At 36.7% G+C, this 22,166-nt stretch overlaps 1 protein-coding gene across 2 annotated transcripts in view; it reads right to left on the bottom strand.

The window, feature by feature from the left end:
• Positions 1 to 5,323: 5,323 nt before the first annotated feature.
• RNF19A (ring finger protein 19A, RBR E3 ubiquitin protein ligase) overlaps positions 5,324 to 22,166 on the bottom strand; it is a 55,399-nt gene continuing 38,556 nt past the window's right edge. For both annotated transcript variants that reach the window (XM_086336145.1, XM_086336146.1), the window contains exons 3-10: positions 21,445 to 21,653; positions 19,841 to 19,985; positions 18,875 to 19,037; positions 15,697 to 15,811; positions 15,059 to 15,220; positions 9,659 to 9,872; positions 8,188 to 8,331; positions 5,324 to 7,522 (exon numbers count right to left, since the gene is read on the bottom strand). In XM_086336145.1, the coding sequence (XP_086192271.1) occupies positions 6,832 to 7,522; positions 8,188 to 8,331; positions 9,659 to 9,872; positions 15,059 to 15,220; positions 15,697 to 15,811; positions 18,875 to 19,037; positions 19,841 to 19,985; positions 21,445 to 21,653 (1,843 nt within the window). In that variant the 3' untranslated portion in view covers positions 5,324 to 6,831. The remainder of the gene's footprint in view (positions 7,523 to 8,187; positions 8,332 to 9,658; positions 9,873 to 15,058; positions 15,221 to 15,696; positions 15,812 to 18,874; positions 19,038 to 19,840; positions 19,986 to 21,444; positions 21,654 to 22,166) is intronic.

Here is a 22,166-nt window from a genome sequence, read left to right on the forward strand (position 1 = left end):
AGGCACCTGGTACACATGGGGTTGTGAAATATCTGTTTTACCTTCTCCATGCAGGATAAAAGGTAGCAGAAACAGGTGCTCCAATATTATTAAGCAAGAAGTGGGAAGAAAAACAATAAAATCAGGACTATGTTGGCACCAGACAACTGCTAATCTCCATGCTCCAAGATTAGTAAACTCTCAAAGAGGAACGAACATGCCATGCCATGCTGCTGCTGCTGCTAAGTCTCTTCAGTCGTGTCTGACTCTGTGCGACACCATAGATGGCAGCCCACCAGGCTCCCCCGCCCCTGGGATTCTCCAGGCAAGAACACTGGAGTGGGTTTCCATTTCCTTCTCCAATGCATGAAAGTGAAAAGTCAAAGTGAAGTCGCTCAGTCGTGCCTAACTCTTCGCTACCCCATGGACTGCAGCCCACCAGGCTCCTCCATCCATGGGATTTTCCAGGCAAGAGTACTAGAATGGGGTGCCATTGCCTTCTCCAAGGAACTGCTTACTAACCCTAAAAACATACCATGGGTCTCCATGGTATTGAAAAACAACTCAGAAATTCCAGCCAGGTTTAATAGTAATTTCTACCAAACATTCACGGAAGACATAATTTCAGTCTTACATACTCTGATATTGAAGTTTATCCCAGGAGGTTAGTTTAATACTTGGAGTCAAATTTACTATGTTAAAAACATTAAAGGAATAAACCACAATTATATGATAGGTGGCTCTCCCCCAAAATAGCAGCCAATAACATATTTCCCAAGGTAAAAACTCTTGGCAACTAAGAATTTAATAAATTTGATAAATGATATCTATAATATCTATAATAGAGATATCTATATATCTATAAAATATATATCTATATATTTACAAACGTAACTGAAACATAAATATCATAATGGTTGAAATATTGAAGGGGTTCCCTTTGAGATGGCCAGAAATATATGATGTGATGATCAAAGAGAAAGATCTGAATCCTTGTTCTGCCACTTACCAGCTATGTAATTCTGGGCAAAGCATTTAATAACTCTGTATCTCAGTTTCCTCATCTGTAAAATGGGGATAATGAGCATCTCCTTCACAGGGTTGTTCCAAAGAGTAAAGAAGAATATTTTAGAAGTACATAGAAACTGTTTGACACTTTAAAGCACTGTAAAGTGTTTTTCAAATAAAAAAATTCCCAGATGATGATTGTGTCTAAAGAAATCTTAAAGACTCTAGAAATAAAAGAAGCAAAATTATTACATAGAAGTTAGCTGTGGTTCTATACGCTACAGAAAGTCAATCCTAAAGGAAATCAGTCCTGGATATCCACTGGAAGGGCTGATGCTGAAGCTGAAACTCCAATACTTTGGCCACCTGATGAGAAGAACCAACTCATTGGAAAAGACCCTGATGCTGGGAAAGATTGAAGGCAGGAGGAGAAGGGGATGACAGAGGCTGAGATGGCTGGATGGCATCACCGACGTGACAGACATGAGTTTGAGTAGGCTCTGGGAGTTGGTGATGGAAAGGGAAGCCTGGTGTGCTGCAGTCTATGGCGTTGCAGAGTTGGACATGACTGAGTGACTGAACTGAAACAAACAGAAAATGGTATCTAAAAAAATTAAGTACCCGGGGATAAGATTTAAGAAAAGATGTGAAAGATCTCTAGAGGGATAATTATAGATTCAGTGCAATCCCAAACAAAACTGGTGGAATGCAACATGCTTATTCTAAAATGTTTACGGAAATGTAAAGTGCTAAAAACAGTCAAGACACTCTCCAAGGAAAACAAGGTGGCTAACATATTTCCAGATATCAAACAAATTCCAACACTGATGTCTAAATTGTCCGTTAACTCACCTGAGGAAAGATTTCTTTCTAGAATGCTCATCCAATAGGTCTGTCTTCATAGTCTGTCCCTCACTTTTTAAAAAATCTTATGCACCACTGTCACTGAAGACTTCTTTCCAATTTGCCCTGTATAAAATGGCATACCCAATACTTCCAGTCACTTCTCCCCAACCTCGTATTTTCATAACATCCATTATCTGACAATATTTTAATGTATGTGTATATGTTTATTATTTATGCCACTCTCCTGACTATAAGCTTGCTGAAATCAGAGAATCTGGTTATTTGGTATAATGCTGTATCTCCAGATTTACTTTCTTCATTGAATGAATGAATAAATTGAAGTCACAAACATTCTGACTGGCATAGGAAATGTAGTGACTCAATTTGAACTAAATGTATAAACTGCAAACTCCCCTTCACTATTTATCTGCTAAATGATGGCTACTGAAGTACTATAACTCTCCCCAGATTTAGAATACTATTTTGGGCTTCCAGAAACAACCAATATGTAAATAATGGCTTTATACTTAATTAAGGGAAATAAATGAAACAAGTCCATTACAAGAGCCATATAAAACGTAACTCTGAGAATCTTAACTGACTCTAAAATTGGCAAAATGATAGAAGTAGTTTAGGTATTTTCTCATGTTATGTATGAATGAATAGTTCTGATGGTTTTCAACATGTATCTTATCCTTTGGTAATCCAAGTTTTTTTAAAATTTTCTAATTGAAATATAATCTACATACAATATTATGTTTCAGGTGTACTGTATAGTTATTTGACATTACATACACTACAAAATCATCACTATGATGAACCTAGTAACGACCTCTCTCCATAGTTACTGTAATAGTATTGACCATATTCTTTATGATGTATATTACATCTCTGGGGTTTATTTATTTTACAACTGGAAGTTTGTCTCTCTTAACCCTCATCACCTGTTTTGCCCAAAGCACCCTTCTTCCTCCAAATCTGGCAACCACCCATTTGCTCTCTGTATTGGTCTGTTTTCTTAGTTTTCACATACAAATGAGATCGTATTTGTCTTTGACTTATTTCACTTAGCATAATACTCTGTATATCAAGTTGTTGCAAATGGCACAATTTCATTTTTATGGCTAATATTCCATACACACACAGACATCCAAGCACACACACACACACACATATATATAGGTATCTATACCCAAATATGCATGGACACATGTCCACCTATCACCTCTTCTCTATCCATTTTCCTACTAATGGACACTTAGGTTGCTTCCACATCTTGGCTATTGTAAATAATGCTGCTATGAACACAGGGGTGCATACATCTGAAAAGGGTTTTTGGTTTCTTCAAAAATACCCAGAAGTGGAATTGCTGGATCATCTGGTAATTTCATTTCCAATTTTTTGAGGGGCCTCCATACTGTTTTCCATTGCGGTTCTACCAATTTATATTCTCACCAACAGTACAGGAAGGTTCCCTTTTATCCACATCCTTGCCAATACTTGTTTTCTGATAACAACCATTCTGATAGGTGTGAGGTGATATCTCCTTCTGTTTTTAATTTGCATTTCCTTAATTATTAGTGACATTGAGCATCTTTTCTTTTTGGCCATCTGTATGTCTTTTCTGGAAAAATGTTCATCCAGGTCCTCTGCCATTCTTTTAAATGGGATTTTTTATATTGGTAAGAAATCTGACTTGGTATTTGACATTCAGTAGGCTGCCTTTTCACATGGTAGATGATTTCGTTCACTGTGCAAAAGCGAGTGGGTTTGACCTGGGCTCCTTTAGAATTTCTCCCTCTGCTCTGGGACTTGGAGCATGTTGAGATTTTGCATGTGCCCTGTAGGAGCACCCCGTCCCACCCCGCCCCCCAGCTCTCCAAGGTAAGCCCAGTTTTTCAGAAAGGTAAGCTCAGTTTTTCAGAAAGGTAAGCTCAGTTTTTTAGCCAGTTTTTAAATCCCTGACCAGATGTCCTGGGCGCTCATCTTTCCAGTGCAGAACTCCCAGACTAGGAGCCCACCATGGGCTCAGACCCCTCTCGCTCCTTGGGGAGACCTCTGCGTGTGTGATATTCTTCCCACTTGGGGTCAAGGACTTGGGGGTGTGAGTCTGGACTATACCAGTCTCTCCCCCTCCTATGCATCTTGTTGTGGCTCCTTCTTTGTATCTTTAGCTGTAGAGACTCTTTTCTGCTAGTCTTTAGGTGGTTGCCATAGGTAGTTACTCTGTAAACAGTTGTAATTGTGGTGTACCTGTGGGAGGAGGTGAGCTCGGAGTCTATCTTCTCCATCACCATGACGAACCTTTCCAAAATTTATATTTAACTAGAGAATATGCTATGGAAAATCTTTCATATTTATAAATTAACCTCATTTCTAGCAAAAGAATGAATTGTGTAAATTTAATATAAAAAGCTAATCTGTACATGTAAGAGAATTCAGGTAAACCGGTAGCACAGACAATGACCAGTAGGGTATATGATGATAATCAGGGTATTCTCTCACTACGATGTGATCTTCCCCAAAGGCTTTGAAGAAAGCGAAGTATAAAGGGTCTTTAAAAGAGTCTAATGAATTAAGTGAAAAACTGAAAGTATTAGTCACTCAATCGTGTCCCACTCTTTATGACCCCATTGACTGTAGCCCACCAGGGTCCTCTATCCATGGAATTCTCCAGGCAAGAATACTGGAGGTGATGAGTTAAGGCCTGTCTTAATTCTGGAGTATTCTCTCATGCTATGGTAGCCCAAGGTTGAGCTCCACAGGAATCTGATTTGGTCCTTAATTAACCCAAGTTTGAAGGAACTTCTGAAGTCAATTGAAAGGTTTAGACCATTTTTAAAGTGAAACTGAGGTGGTACTGGTTGGGTACAACCAGGAGAGGGGACGGGGTGAGCGGCACACACAGGCCTCCTGACGCAGCACCGCTTTTGCCATATTCCTCCTAAGATCATTTAGCTTTCCATTTAATCTTTAGTTTTTTATGAAATGTCAAGAAGGCAGTCAACATATTCATACATATTACTTTCATGACGTATTAACTGTGTAACAGGAAAACAGAGGTTGTAATACAAAGTGTTTTGCTACAATTATTAGCTTGAATTTAACTGACTGTAGTTTCATAACCTAATGTTGCCAGAGTAGGATCTCTTACAAGTTAAGATTTTTACTTTTCAGATGAGGATTTATAATGCTTCTCTCTTCATAATTTAGTAACAGACCTATTTACTTTCTAACCAATCTACTTAAAAAAAAAATTAAATTCTGTAGTGAAGAAAGCAGCTTCTTTCTGAAGGAAGGCGGGTCTTTGACATGAAGAAAGGATACTTTCAAACAGTGTTTGTTGAGAACTTCAGCAGATGCCTCTCTCTGGGCTGAGACTAGAATATTGAATCCTCTCAGTGGCTTGCAATATTTATGAACTTACCATACAGCAAATGAATGTTTCTGTTCTTATAAAAACGCCTGTGCACAAACCATACAGCAGCGATACATTAGTATTTACATTTATTTCATGTATGCAGTTTACACACTCACTACTGAACAAAATTGGAATGCAGACAAATATACAAATACCATAATAAGCATGATCAAATAAAATAACTGGCACTAGTGTTATAAGCATATTAATGGGCCTGGTGAGAAAAGTGATGAAAGAAGACTGCAGCCCATGGCATTTTTCCTTTTATCAAAAGAAAACGCTTAGTAGCACCATAATGGTAATACTTAATAGAAACATGTAAGATGGAATATTTTAACTGCTAATCACTGAGGTGAGCCTGTTTTATTTAAGGGAATTATACTGGAAGTTAACAGTATAGGCAATATTTTGGCCAACTTTTGTTTATGTCAGTTGAACATGTTCCATAAACAAGAGCAAAGGAAAATAAAGCCAGCCATACACGGACCCCTCCTTAGTACTTGGTACAAACTCTGCGCCATGCTTTGATTTCATGACTGGAGAAGGTATGTGCTAAAAACTGAGGTTATTATGTAAAGTTGTTCACTAAAGCCTGAGTGTGTCTTTGGTAGGCTAATACTTTTTCAGCATTGTTACTGTAATTATACTAATGTTTCTCTATCCTGTATTTTTCTACATAATCCAAGGTGACTAAGGAGGACATTATGGAAAACAATACAGCAAAACTCTCAAAACATGTAGGCCCTTAAAATCCAGTCTATTCCCAAGGCACCAAGGATCAACGGGGTGCAAAGTTCCCCTTTGGGAAAGGTGACTTTTTGTAATACTTATAAACTAATGGAATTTTATTTTGCAGCTTCGTATATCTTATTTGGTGCTGTCAGTATACTTAATTACCTACTTTTACACTTGTCTTCTAAGATGGCAACAATATACAAGCTAAATAGAGTACCAGGTATTTCTATTTCAAAGTTGTGCAAAACTGCCACAATCTTGCTCAAGGTGTCTAAGTATCCACATGGTAGCAAATGGGCTGCATTAAGCTGTATATATCCACATTGCATGTGAAGAAGAAATGAAATTTATGCCCAGTTATGAACAGAAATGTTACAAAGAATATCATATACTGAGAATAACCTGCAAGGTTCTTTAAATAGTATCCCTTAGTGGTTTCAATAAAATGTCACTAACCACTTATCCCTAAGCCTCAAGTTCTCTTCATAAGAATGCTGTAGAACTGCATTAGTACTTTATATTGATTATAAATTAAGCCAAATTTCTATCTAAATACACAAGTATGTGCTTCAAGCACTGATTTGTGGCAAACACACAAAACATAATTCTCTTAAGAATTATTGTCCTTACGATAATGCACTTTTAAAGCTTTCATTTCATAGTTTGGTAATTAAGATCCACATGAAACACAATGCTTTGCTGAACATAGAAAACGTATCTGCATTATGATTATGTAACCCGGCCTTTGCTGGCAACTTGAAACTTAAAAAACAGCCATCTGTAGTTCAACCAGCTCCAAACAAGGTTTTTCAAGTGGTAATTATTTTGCAGCATTTATAGGTCTATATATCAGTCTGAATTGCAACTTTTAATTCCATTGTCTGATGTGAGTGGTTGTTATTTGTTTCTTTTAGTGCACTGCCAAAATATAAATCAACACTGGGTTTTATTCCACTGTTACCATGTTCTTCGGCAATATGGTTCAACTGTGGAACTTCTGAACATGAAGCAGTTTGGGTAAGCACAGAAATGCTACACTGATGGGGGGAATTTTCCAGTCGGTCATTTTCTACCTCAGGAAGAATGTTAACAGTAGCAAAGCGGGCGTGATAATCAGTGGAACCATGACTACAAGAAGTTTTCATGCTTTCTAGGTCAGAACAACTAAACTCAGAAAAGTGACTAGAGTGGGAATCTGCTACGGACGGCATACTGTCACTGAGGGACGGAGCCTCAAATTCACTTGAGTTCGTGCTTTGTTGTTCTAACAACTGTGCATCCATGTCCTCTCGGGTCTCGTTTATCTTCATGTTACTCTTTTTCCTCAATTTACCACTTTTTGATTTCTTTCCTGCTGTTGCTTCTTTGGACCACTTGGTGGCGCTGGATTTACCTTCAGGCAAGCCACCGGACGAGCCCGCAGGATGGCTTCGGGTGGCACTGCCATCCTCCACACTGCTGCTTCCACTGTTGTGCCTGAACTTGGATGGCTTTGATTCAATATCTACCTGAACCTCCATACTGTTGCCTTCTCTGGAACAGAAGTGAAACAAATATAAATTTTTGACTTCCTCTTTTTTTATTTTTTATTAAATACAAATGTATCAAAGGGGGAGAGTTTCTGGGTGAAATGTTAAAAGACTGTATAAAAGCATCAGAACAAATTAATGCAGGATACATTCTACTAATGGAAAAAAGCTGCTTGAAATAAGAGAACTGTCTTTATAACAATGCTTCAAATAGGGGGAAAAAGAAAAAACCAAAAGCAACCATGCTCACTTCTTACACTGTTCCAGGTACTACGCTACCTTCTCCATTTTTTTTCCAGAACAGTTGTATTGAGAGAGAATTTGCATATCATAAATCCACCTGTTTAAAGTACACAATTCAGTGGTTTGTAGTATATTCACAGTTGTCCAGTCATCACCATGACTGAACTCAAGAACATTTTCATTGTCCGCCAAAGAAGCCCTGTACCATTAGCAGCCAGTTCCCATTCTCCCCGCCCCTCAACCCCGAGCAACCACTAATCTCCTTTCTGTCTCTATGGATCTGCCTGTTTTGGACATCTCTCACTACTTACATTTTTCAGAGAACCTAACAGAAGAGATAACAATTATTTACCATAATTCTGCTTAATGATAGGGATACAAATTAATCTAAAAATGCTTTTGACTTTACAACAACTTTTTCCTTACTTGTCCAGTGGGATATAGGAATTCAGAATGGATCCTGCCATTGCCTTGGTGCTGGCATTATCACTAACTGTCCCCAAGCTGACTGTGCCGGACTCTCCACTTAGGCTGTACCGTTCTTTCTGTACATCTGCTTGTACTTCCAACCTTAAAGAGAGGGGTATCAGAAAAAGACAAAAATTATACATAGTATCAGCACTACTATGAGTATGCTTATCTTCAAGTAACTGAGTAACAAGAAGCTAATTTAGAGACAACTATAAACATTATTTTTTTCAGCTTCCTTTTATTTGATTATTCAAATTCTACTGCAGTATACTGAAGAGTACCAGTTATCTGAATAAAATGGGAAAATTAGCTGTCTGCCAGGTAAGGTAGTTACAGAGTAACACAAATAGAATAGAAAGGATTTTAGAATGGATGCTTAAACATGCTCCATCATTCTCACTTAGGGTGTGGCACTCTGCTTCCCTGCTGCTGCTGTTGCTAAGTCACTTCAGTCGTGTCCGACTCTGTGCGACCCAAGACAGCAGCCCACCAGGCTCACCCATCCCTGGGATTCTCCAGGGAAGAACACTGGAGTGGGTTGCCATTTCCTTCTCCAATGCGTTAAAGTGAAAAGTGAAAGTGAAGTCACTCAATTGTGTCCGACTCCTAGCGACCCCACGGACTGCAGCCTACCAGCAAAACACCAAATCTGAATACATTAAAACCCATTCTAAGATCAATGAATCAAAAAATTCTGGGCATCTGTATATTAAAAATGGTTCTAAATTTAACACCTGACTCTTAAAAAAATAATAATATACACCACTGTAACTTAAGAGTTTGTGTTTAAAAGCACACTACCTAAAAATAACTATAACTGATTTATCTTTTAATTCATGTATTTTCCCCTACATTTAAAAAACCCCTAAAGCTAATAAAAGTGAATTAAAGAGGAAATAAGAGAAGATAAAAATGCTTAACTTATCCTACCTATTATCTACATAGCTTTTGGTAAAAGACTTTGTGAGAATTAAATAACCATTAATACAGAAAAGGGCCCAGGCAGACTCTTGGACTCAGCCTGTGCACTCCCGACATCCTGACACCACCTGTCCCCTCAGGCTTCAGCCAGTGTCTCATTTCCCAACATCCAGCTGTGGCTGCCTCCCAAGAGATGTAAGTACAGGCTTAATCACTGCCTTTACAGTGTTCACCAGAGAAGCTCCAGCACTGACTCATAAAATCTGACAAGTGTAGTGAACAAAAAAATGGCATAATGTTATCCCTAAGATTTGGTTTTTACCTCATCAGATCTCCTCATTCACTGTTCACCACTAAATTTCATTTTCTGAAACCTTAAAACTTACTTGAAACCTTATTGTTTTCAACCCTGACACAGTAGGATTATATGTAATCATCGTGCTTTGTGTTCAAAATTCTCATCTAATTAGTTTACAGTTAAAGCAAAACAATGCAGTTTTCTTACCTGTTGAAACAGTTTACCATGGCACTTCCTGACAGACTCCCTGTGATACTGGCTCCGGCGAGCGCCATGGTGCTGGCCGTCTCACTTAGGTTGTCCCGGATGGCTCCTATTCGATCCATGTGGCTCCCGCTTGCACTCAAACTGCCAGTCAAACCACCAACACTTCCCTCCCCTATGCTGGGGTTGTGTCTTGCTTCTGCTACTGAAGTTGTGTCTAAATGCAAATATTTCAAAGAAATTAGTGTGATTATTAATTTCCCTCTCCTTAAGAGTCTGTCGTGATTTTCAGATAGGATGCATTTTCATATAAAGTGTAAAACATACAGAGGAATAGAAAAGATGTCTGGAGTCAGGGACATATAACTATGGGATAATAGTAAAGGGAAACACCTCACAGCGAAGCTGGATTAAGGACTGGGCCTCAGTTTTAAATGGTCACTACAGGCATATCTTGGAGGAACTGTGGGTTTGGTTGCAGACCATGGTAATAAAGCAAATATCACAATAATGTGAATCCTGAAGTTTTGGTCCTCCTAGAGCATATACAAGTTATGTTTATACTATACTACAGTCAAGTGTGCAATAGCATTATGTCTAAAAATTGTGTATACCATTGATTTAAAAAATTCTTTATGGCTAAAAATTGCTAACCATCATCTGACAAGTCAGGATTGCCACAAACTTTCTTCAATTTGTACAAATACGTAATGAGCTATAAAGTGCAATAAAATGAAGTACACCTGCAATTTAGATGAAAATCTAGAAGATTTAAAATTTCTATAAAGAACCTAATTGTTGAAAAATTTAGCTGACTTTGGAGGAAAATTATGTGATGGTTTTCAGTAAGGGTGTCTTGAGGTCAGTAAGAATGGGTCAAAAGTTGACTTCTGAATATATTCCATAGTTCCGATTGTAAGTTATTATGAGGTCTGATACCATTATATTTCAATCTTTCAGTACTTTTTCACATGCTTTATACTGGAGAATTTACTTATTTGCTCTAATATTTGAGCTCCTATTATATAACCCAACTCTGTTTCTAAGTGCTGGGACACAGTGAATCAGAGACAAACATCTTGCCCTCAAAAGACTTATGCTCCAATTGGGGAGAGCAATAAATACAATTACATGGTGACAAATGCTATGAGAAAAAATGAATCAGAATAAAGAGGAGTCAGTAAAAGGCAGAGAGTGATGAGGAGTGCATGCATCTCTGTGTGTGAGCCTGCATGCCTGTTTGCTGTTTTATATAGTGTAATGAGAGAAGCCCTCTCTGAAAAGGAAGTGAAGGAGTGAGCCATGAAATTATCTGGGGGAAGGGTAATCCAGGCAGAGGAAACTTCAAGTTTAAAAGCCTAGCAGTAGAAGTATGTTTGGCATCTCAGGATCAAGGACAGGAGGTATAAAATAGAGTGACAAGGGAAGAGTTCAAAGATGCAGCTCAGGAAAGACCACAGCTGGACTTATGGGCCATGGTAGCGGCTGTGGATTCCATTCCCTCACCCCTGGTACAGTCAGAAGCACTGAGAGAATTCTGAACATAAGTTAGATCTAACTAATGGATCACATAAAACGCTACTACTATAACACAGGCAAGAAGAGAGTAGTTTGTACTAGTGGAACAGAGATGGTGAGAAATGGTTGAATTATGGCTAAACACTGGAGGAACCAGCAGAATCTGCTGATGAAAAGGGGAGAGTAATCTTAAGTAAAGGTTTTAGCACAGCAATAGCAAGAATAAAGAGACTACTTAATGAGGTAAGGATGACTGAGAGGCCAACAAGTTTTAGAGTGAAGAGTTTGGTTATAGAGAAGTCAAGCTTGCAATTCTTGTTAAGACATTCAAGTGCAGATTAAAGAGAAGAGTTACATGTACAAACTGAAGTTCAGAGGACAGTTCTAGCCTAGATATAAATTTAAGAGTCATCTGTCTATATATATTATTTAATAGAGATTACCTAGGGAGTGAGTATAGATAAATCTGAGAATGAGCCCTGGGAAACTCCAAAATTCAGAGGTTAGGAAAGGAAAATGAATCAGCAAAAAAGACTGAGAAGTGGCCACAAGATAAGAGAAGACAAGTAGAGAAAATGTTTTAAGGAGGGCATGCTCTACCATGTCAAGTATACTGTCAGAGTAAGATGGAAATCAAGAACGGGCCACTATATTTGCTTCATGGAGGTACCTGGTGACTCTGCTTTGGTGGAGTGGTAGAGAGGAAATTTTGGACTGGTAGGGACCAAAATCTAATTGGAGTGAGTCCAAGAGAAAATGGGAGGTAGGAAATAGAACATTATCTTCACACACATGCAGATTACAGATAAACCTCAGCTTACTGCACTTCAAAGATATATATATATATATACACTTACAAGTAAAATAAAGAAAGTGAAGTTGCTCAGTTGTGTCTGACTCTTTGCGACCCCATGGACTGTAGCCTACCAGGTTCCTCCGTCCATGGGATTTTCCAGGCAAGAAAACTGGAGTGGGTTGCCATTTCCTTCTCCAGGGGATCTTCCCAACCCAGGCACTGAACCCTGGTCTCTTGCATTGAAGGCAGACGCTTCACTGTCTGAGCCCAGGGAAGTCAAAAAGTAAAAGGTTTGTGGCAACTCTGCTGTGAGCAAGTTGATCAGCGCCATTTCCCCAACATCATTTGCTCACCTGGTGTCTCTTGTCACATTTCAAACTTTTTCATTATTATTGTATTTGTTATGGTGATCAGTGATCAATGATCTCTGATGTTACTACTGTCATTGTTCTGGGGTGCCATGAACTGTGCCGATACATGACACATATATACTAACAACTGATAAATGTGTGTTCTGATAGCTCCACTGACGATGGGCTGTTACCCCTTCTCTCTCCCTTCTCCTTGGCCTCCCTATTCCCTAAGACACAACAATATTGAAATTAGGTCAATTAAAAACCCTACAATGGCCCCTAAGTTTTTAAGTGAAAAGAACTGCACATCTTTTACTTTAAATCAAAAGCTAGAAGTGATTAAACTTAGTGAGGAATGTTCTTCGAACGTCAGAGCAGGCTGAAAGGCTAGGCCTCTTGTGCCATTTAGCTAAGCTGTGAACACAAAGGAAACAGTCTTGAAGGAAATTAAAAGTCCTACTCCAGTGAACACATGAATGATAAGAAAGCAAAATAGCCTTATCGCCGACATGGAGGAAGTTGTAGGAGTTCGGATAGAAGATCAAACCAGCCACCACATTCCCTTAAGCCAAAGCCTAACCCAGAGCAAGGCCCTGCCTTTAATTCTACAAAGACTGAGCGAGGTGAGGAAGCTGCAGAAGAAAAGTTTGAAGCTAGCAGTGTTGGTTCACAAGGTTTAAGGAAAGAAGCTGTCTCTGTAACATACAAGTGCAAAGTGAAGCAAAAGTTCTGATGTAGAAGCTGCAACAAGTTATCCAGAAGATTTAGCTAAGATACTTAAGGAAGGTGGCTATACTAAATAATAGATTTTTAATACAGAGGAAACACCTCCTATTGCAAGAAAATGCGATCTAGGACTCTCATAGCTAGAGAGAAGTCAATGCCTGGCTTCAAAGCTTCACAGAACAGGCTGACTCTCTTATTAGGGGCTAATGCAGCTGGTGACTTGAAGCTGAAGCTAGTCAGTGCTCATCTACCATTCCAAAAATCCTAGGGCCCTTAGGAATTAGGCTAAATCTACTCTGCTTGTGCTTTATAAATGAAACAACAAAGCCTAAATGACAGCACATCTATTTACAATATAACTTACTGAATATTTTAAGCCCACTATTGAGTCCTACTGCTCAGAAAAAAAAGGATTCCTTTCAAAATATTACTAGCTCACTGGCAATGCATCTGGTGACCCAAAGCTCTGATGGAGATATATGACAAGATTAATGTTTTCATGCCTGCCAACTCAACATCCATTCTGCAGCTCATGGATCAAGGGTTCATTTCAACTTTTAACACTTCATGATTTAAGAAATACATTCTCTAAGGCTATAGATGCCATTCATCAGAAACAACGATTCCTCTGATGAATCTGAATAAAGTAAATTGAAAACCTTCTGGAAAGGATTCACCATTCTAGATGCCATTAAGAACTTTTACAATCCGTGGCAAGTGATCAAAATATCAACATTAGGTGGAGTTGTAAAGAAATAACAAAAAAGTTGATTCCAACCCTTAGGAGTTAGACTTCAATGGAGAAAGTAACTGCAGATGTGGTGGAAATTGCAAGAGAACTATAACTGGGGCCTGAAGATGACTGAATTGCTGCAATCTCATGATAAAACTTTCATGAATGAGTAGTTGTTTCCTATGGATAAGCAAAGAAAGTGGTTTCCTGAGATGGAATCTACTTATGGTGAAGGTGCTATGAAAATTCCTGAAATGACAACAAAGGATGTAAATTATTACATAAACTTAGCTGATGAAGCAGTGGCAGGATTTGAGAGGACTGACTCCAATTCTGAAAGAAGTTTTTCTGTGGGTAAAATGCTATCAAACTGCACTGCATGTGAAATCATTTGGGAAGGGAAGAGGAAGAGGCAATCGCTACAAAGTTTATTGTTATCTTATTTTAAGAAATTGCCTCAGCTACCCCAATCTTCAGCAACCACCACCCTGATTAGTCAGCAACCAGCAACATCAAGGCAGGACCCTACACGGGCAAAGAATATGACTTGCTGAAGGCTCCCATGATGACTGAAATTTTTTTAGCAATAAAGTATATTTAAATTAAGATATATACACATTTTTAGACATAATGCTATTGTACATTTAATAGACTATAGTATAGTCTAAACATAACTTCTATATGCAGTGGGAAACCCCAAAATTCATGTCTTGCTTTAATGTGATGTTTGTTGCAGTGGTCTGGATCAGAACGTGTAACACCTCCAAGGTATGCCTGTACTTCCATGAAACAACTTCTTTAATAAGAACTGTTGGAATTTCTTTAAGAAAAACTTCCACACTTTAAAAAGTGTAACTTATACTCCTACTGGTAGTCTATGATGGCCTTTATATGATCCATTTGTTTAAAAATAATGCCTGTTTATCTGAATAACATTAGGTTGAAGGTATTTTCTACTCATTGGGTATCTGCATTTATTCTTTTATGAACTGCAGTTCTCTTCTATCCTTTTATTACTGATTTGTAATGCTTTACACAAAATTAAAGATTAAAAGTCTAGACTTTCTAAGATACTAGATTTCTGTTGGAGGTTACAGGTACCCAGAACCATTCCACCCTCTTTCATCTGTGAATCTCTCCTCAGCAGCTCTTCTCTGATATACTTCTGGGTGAATACTATTAGGACTAGTAAGAGAGCAAAGCATGTTACCTACAGCCTCCCACTTACACTATTACCACTAGTAAGTACATTTTCTTCCTTTGCTGAAAGGACTTACCTACAGCTGTATTTGTTCCACCAACATTTATATCATTTTCATCATCAAACTCAATTCTGACTCCTTTTCCATTGCCTGCTGAGACTCCACAACCTCCACTTCGACAGAGAGAAATTGGAACAACACCATAGACATAAGCTAACATAATAGGAACACCAATACCTAAAAAGGAATTAAATTGGTCATTACAAACCAAAAAATAAATCACAGAAACACACATTTTAGAAAGTTTTCTCAAGATAAAGTATACAGGAGAAAAGTGTTAGGGTTCTGTAACTCTTGACCAAAGCAGATTCACCCAACTATTAAAGGATGCAAGCAGATTCAAAGCTTCTAGCCCATCAGGTGACACATATGAGGTTATATATATATAATCTTTCATGTGCCAGGGCTCTAAACTTTCTCTTGGTGGGGAACCATTAGTAATTTACCAACTATCCCTATGGCTAGCCTCTTAAGTTTATATTACTTGTAACCAATTTGGTTACTAAATGAGAGGCTTTCTATAGGTTCAGCTTACTGTCCCTAAATAAAAGTAACTCTCTAATCTTTAACAATAAGATGCTCTGGTTTTCAAATTTCTTCCACAAAATTTTAAATAAAATGTGAGGTAATAACTATTTTTAAGTATTTCTTACCTACAGTTACTGCAGCTACAACGGGAGACACGATTACGGACAATGTTACACCACCTGCTATGGCCAAATTCCGTTTGTGCTTTGAAACATCCTTGCCTTCATATCGATTGTGAATCTTGAATTAAAAATAAAAATGGGGATGATGGATTAAAGAAAAACCATGTTACGTATTTAATTTAAATGAAATAGACCTAGATTTGCTGGAAGTGTAAAGTGATTTATCTTATAACTTCATAGTTAAGTGTCCAAATTCAAGGTAAATATATTATTGTTCTTAAATCATATTATCATTTGCTTTATTAATAATTTGTTTACATAAAACAGTTATTTAATAGGTTTTACTTTGTGTTTATTTTTAAACTGTCTTGAGTAAAAGTAGTCCTTATAATCTTATTCAGGAACAGGATAAATCATGTTTTGAACAAAGACAACATTAAGAACATTATTTTCAACATAGTTAGGAGCTGGATATTTGACCAATAGGATTACTTCTAACAAATGTATCATTCCACAGCCTTCTAAATAAGCATCCCTAAGTAAAAACTGGTTCCTGCAAGAGGTTTACACAGTCTTTGGAAAAAAGACCAAAAAAACCTGACCTTAAAAAGCAGTACTAATAAGTAAATATCACTAAAAAGAATGAATTTTTTCTCAGATTCCTTTTTATGAAGAAAAATATTATCAAATGACTCAAGATCCTGGACTCTTATTTACAGCTCAAAATAAGGGGTCAGATCAGATCAGATCAGATCAGTCACTCAGTCATGTCCTACTCTTTGCGACCCCATGAATTGCAGCACGCCAGGCCTCCCTGTCCATCACCAACTCCCGGAGTTCACAGAGACAAAAAGAACAAATAATCCTGCCAGAGGACAGCAGTCCGATCTATTTGGCATCTCTACAGAGTATAGGTATTACTAAAAAACAGAACTTAATATCACCATGAAAGTTGCTTGTGAGATATAGGAACTTCAGAAAATAGCTCAGTATCTTTGTTCTTGTGATTTCCAAGGGCTAAAACTAATAAAGTACATTCCCCCCTGTTTCAAGACAGATTCAAAACAGCCTCAAAAGTGTACAGGCAGTCTCTAAAGTAAAATACCTGACTTAAAAACAGTTTTACAGATGAAGCAAAACAACATAATCTATCATTATCATGTGGTTATTTTGAAGGCTGTAAAGTACAATGAATCTTGTGGGATGTTTTAAACAGTGAGAAAGCTGGGGTGGGGAGACAGGCAAAGCAGGCATGAACAAGGAACATTTCTATATTCTAGTCAGAATCCTGTTTTCCAGAACGGACTGTATGTTTCAAGGAATGGGCCTCTACACTTCCCGAGCAGTCCATACAAGCAGAGATGGCAGTTTCCCAAGGCACCTTTCATTATTCTCCAGTATTCCTTGCCACTCCTATCCCTAGAAAACTTAGCACTGAAGCAGAAAAAAGCCAAAGCTAAAAACTGATGGAACAGATTTGCAAAAGCACGCAGCTGAGTCTTCCAGAAAATTCCGCATCCTCAAGCACTAATGTTCAATTACAGTGATCATATCATCCTACTAACTTCTGGCTCAATTTTTTCTGTTTTACTATTTTGTGTCACATTTTCTATTTGTTATTGTAAAAAAAAAAAAAGCTCACTTTTAAGTACTTTATCAATTTTATAGGTTTTCCTGGGATGGTTTGTATCCCTAAACACCACAGAGAACATGATTTCAATGGAAAACTAATGCATCAACTTGCAACCATTTGAGGACACATTTGAAAAAAGGGGACTTGTTACTGCACCTAAGACTGAACAATGAGGTAAATAATCTCTCCTCTATAAATTATTTGTAGGTATGTACAGTACAACAGTCTCTCTTCCCCTTCTACTTCAAAGTATCTGAATAGTTTTGTTTTTAGCAAAACCTTGCTTTGGACAACTCTATAAAAAAATTAAAATCTGTTATTATGTTTGGGACTTTAACAATTAAGTTTAGTTACTTAAAACCTTCTGAAATAAACATTTGGTCTGTAAATATCTCTGTTTGGCCTCAGTTTCAAGCTAATTAAAAAATAACATGTACTATTATTTCTGACTATAAATGTTGAACATTAAAAAAAAAAAAAATCTGGTTGTTCTATGAAAGAGGATCAGCCTTGTCTTGAGTTTTGTTCCAAAAGTCAGAACTAGAATCAAATGAAACAATTTAAAGGAAAATGGATTCTGACTCAACGTAAGAATTTTCAGTACAGCTCCCTGACAGCACGATGGGCTGTTGGTGTTTTCCCCACTACTGAGGTGCCCAAATGGCTAGCTTGAAATTTATCAGGGATCGTACATAAAGAATTTGGGCATCTGGGTTTAAATCCTAGGTCTGCTTCTTCCTGTGTAACTTAAGATAAATTACATAAATTTTTCAAAACTTCAATATTCTAACATAAATTGAGGTCAAAATGAGTCAAAGTATATAAAACATCTACCACACAGTTAAAACTCAACAAATGTTAGTTCCCTTTTTAAAAATTCCTGTACTTTGTTCTGCTTGGTGCAGGGTTGGGATTAGATAATTTCTGAAGTTAGTTCTCAATTCTGAGATTCTACTAATTTAGGCAGCAGAAGACTTCTTAACCACTTCATACATTATCCTTTTAACCTTTCAATAAAAAATCATTTGCTTAGCTAATGAAGTATAATTCATTACTCAGGACAGTGGCAAATACTGGGCATTCAGACTTTCACAAAATGATTGTAATCTACAAAACTACGTATTTAGTAATAGCAATAAGAAAAAAAACTTTGAAGTTGGAAATAACTCAGGAATGGATTATTCTTTTGCCTTGAAGGCACAGATTATCTATTAACTTCATAGACCTGAGTGTACAAGGACACACGGATAAGAAAAATGTCAGATGAGTAGACTTTAAAATTTTATGTGAAGTTTATAATGCAAATGTGCTGAAGTGTTCAGATTCAGATAATTTTCAAGTAAGTCTACTTTCATGCAGACATACAAGCTTGTCAAACACTGAAAATGTATTATCTTATGAAAAAATAGTAATTATTTGATATTTAAGATGCTAAAAATGACCTTTCAAAACAAACAAAAAACAAAACAAACACAAAGCAAAACCATTAATCTTAAATCTAAAGATTAAAAATGAGATGATGAATTAACAAGGAGTCAAACACTTTACCTTCCGGCCCACATACACAGGAATGCCAATGATCATGGCAGGGATAGCAATGCCAGCTATTAAGGCAATTCCTACCGGAGCACCAACAAGTGTGCCCAGCTGCCACAATATTTTCTTCTTTCGGCTCCAGGGTTTCTTCCCCCAAAAAGTACATCCTGATGGACTAAAGGAAAAAATTACAATGTAAAGTAACTGCTGCAAAACATCACAGTAACAACTGACTACAGTACATTCAGCAATGACTATAAAAATTCTCAAATTTAGGAATGAGGGGTTTTTCCCCTTTTTTTGAATTCTGGGTTTATTAAAAGCTAAAAAATCAAGGTAAGAACCACCATAAATTATATTAAATGGATACTAATAGCTGGGATTCAGGTTAAACATTCATTCCTTGTCTTCCATTGGCCTCAAAACCTTAGGTTTATCTTTGAAGAGTAAATCGATGCAAAATATGTTTGTTTTATCCCTGTATTAAGACACAAAATTATCTGAACATATCATAAACTCACTCTGTGACCTAAATGAGGAAATTTATATATGAGAAAATCAAATGGAAATATTTGTGACCTAGCTAATTAGATATTAAATGCTAACCTTCTAGTTTAACAGAAACAAAGCCAGGAATTTCCTGGAGGCCCAATGGTTAGGACTTGGTGAGTTCACTGACCCAGGTTCAATTCCTGGTCGGGGAACTAGATTCCACAGGCTGTGTGGCATGGCCAAAACAAAACAAAACACAAAGCCAAACAAAAAAAAGAAAAAATAAATTTCCGTTTCCTATTTTTGACTAGCTATTAATCTCAAATGACTGGCGTAATAATTGGCTTCCTGTTCAATTTAAGTAGCTAGAATAAAATAGATCTCTTTAAGTAATACTAAGGATAATCCTTTTTCAAAAAAAAAAGTCCTTTTGTCTTATAATATAAAATTATATTTAAATATAAGTAGCCCCTTCTATAAGCTTACCTTAGATAATGTAAATCTGAGATTTCTTTCATACACAACCAACAAAACTCACAACCACAGACAGCACATGTCATGTGATTACAGCTCCCATCATTCATCTTTATTATATAAGCAGCACATCGTGGACATGGTTTTATATCATCAGCTATTAGGAAAACAGACACGTTTAGTATATAAAACGTCTAAAAATAACAATTTCTAGTAGATAACCAACTATAGCATTGCCAAAAAATCTTTATGTGTATAGTTTGTTAACTGATAGCTTTAGCCTGCTATTTTCAGTATATAAAGCACTTTTTTTCCCCCTCTCAAGAAAAGGAACACTTTTACATTAAATTTTCAAGTTGTAAACATTTTTCAAACAGCAGGAGAACAATGAGAACAAAGAATAGTAAAATAATAAAAAAAGAAATGAGAACCAAAGGCAGCTCTAGGCAAACTAAAACTCCAGTGGGAATTTCTTGCCTGGGAAATTCCATGGAAAGAGGAGCCTGGCTATGCGGTCACAGAGAGTCAGACATGACTGAGCAACTGAGCACACATGTAAGTAGCTAAAGGCTGTAACAGTAAGGCATGCCAGGATAGCTTTAGCTGATTCTACAGAGGACAGTTTAGGTATATTTGGCTCTTCCTGGAACTGCTTCTGAAACAATACCTACAAATTATTATTAATAATACCTTTGGAGTTCTACCCTAAAATCTTCAAGAAAGGAAATAAAACAAGTGAATCAGTGAACAAGCAAGAAAATCCATGTCCATTATATAAAATATCAAGTGTTGAATTTAAAGTTTATTTAATTTTAAATTCAACTTTAAATATTGAGCAACACTTCTTTTTCTAGTAGCATAAAATACATGACTCTTTTAAAATATGCTGCTGGTAGGAATATAAATTATTTTCTTAATAAATTTCTGTATTTTCCAAGTTTTTTCCTTTAATAATCAATGAAAACAGTAAATATTTTTCTAAAAATGACTGAAGTTTCAATAAAAAGTGAAAATTCTATGAATGTACGATGGTCAGACTTTTTCTAATTTTTGAGATTTATGATGTATGTTTGCTCATGTATAGATTTCCAGGCAACTTTAAATTTCTAGCCGAAGACAAAGTTTCTTAGTGTACTCCCCACCAAGGTATGATTTTTGAATCCCTGATCCTGGAATTGGTAATATCGAGAAATAAAAATTGTATTTTGTAATACATGTAAGTGAAAAGGATCCAAAAAATACTATTTAAAATCTGTAACTGTGTGATATTAGTAAAAAAGAAATAATCTCTAAGGAATATTAGTATTTAAAATAATTGCTAAGCTTTGCATAAAACACCTTTATTTTAAACAACAGTTTCGGACCATCTTCAGCTATCAGTCATATAAATCATCTGTGACACTTCTTTTTTCCTTTCTATTTTTGGACAATAAAATCTTTCCAACTCAATACCACTTTCTTCTACAGAAAAAAACGAGTGCTTCTGGGACAGAAATGCTAACACGTAAAACACAATTCAAAAGAGACCAGGGACTGAATATTTATTGCATTTTTGAATTAAAATAACAGGTGTTCTGTATGTGCCAAATATTTTACTAGAAGTTAGCTGTAAATACCTGCTGCTCCAGACTCTTGACTGTAACTAATGGATGAAGAACGTATAGTTCTCAGACGTAAACTCTGAGCCCTCTCCTGTCGAGCAGCATCACAGGTCTGATTGGGGTGCCAAATCTGCTTACAGTGGTAGCAAAACTCTGTTCCACAGCCTTCTCGCCCACAAGTTAATTTTGGACAGCTAGCACATCCAAACGCTATCACAGCATACCTGTTAAGAATAAGAAAAACGATTCAAAATGTAATGCAAAATAAGAGATGTTCATTAAGTAAAAAAATTATCCAATTTAAATGCTATTCTTGAAAAAGTTTTATATTTATGCATGAGCTAACAGTCATAAACTCATGAAACCTATCTTCCCATCAATATAAAAATGGGAAAAAATACACAGTTCACAAAAGACATAGAAATGGCTAAAAAATATTGCTCAAGTTTAACTTTCAACTTTTAACTAAGACACCAAACTGTATATATAGCCTATTCCTAATTTTATAAAAATTCTATTAAATTAGCATTGTTTGCACATAGAAAAGACTAAAAATACATCAAAAATCTCAACAGTAGCTTCCCTGGTATTAGGGTTTTTTCTTCTTTATATACTTATGAGGCCAATTCATACATTTTGTGCATTATCTTGTATTTACGCATAAATTCTCATATTTTTGTTTTTAAGATGCATGGCAGAAATAGTCTTTGGCACCAATTCCTTTCTCAATTCTCAAT

The sequence above is a fragment of the Bos grunniens genome, chromosome 14, assembly GCF_055505025.1.
Source record: "Bos grunniens cultivar Pamir isolate PY7600 chromosome 14, Bosgru_T2T1.0, whole genome shotgun sequence".
Lineage (NCBI taxonomy): Eukaryota > Metazoa > Chordata > Mammalia > Artiodactyla > Bovidae > Bos > Bos grunniens.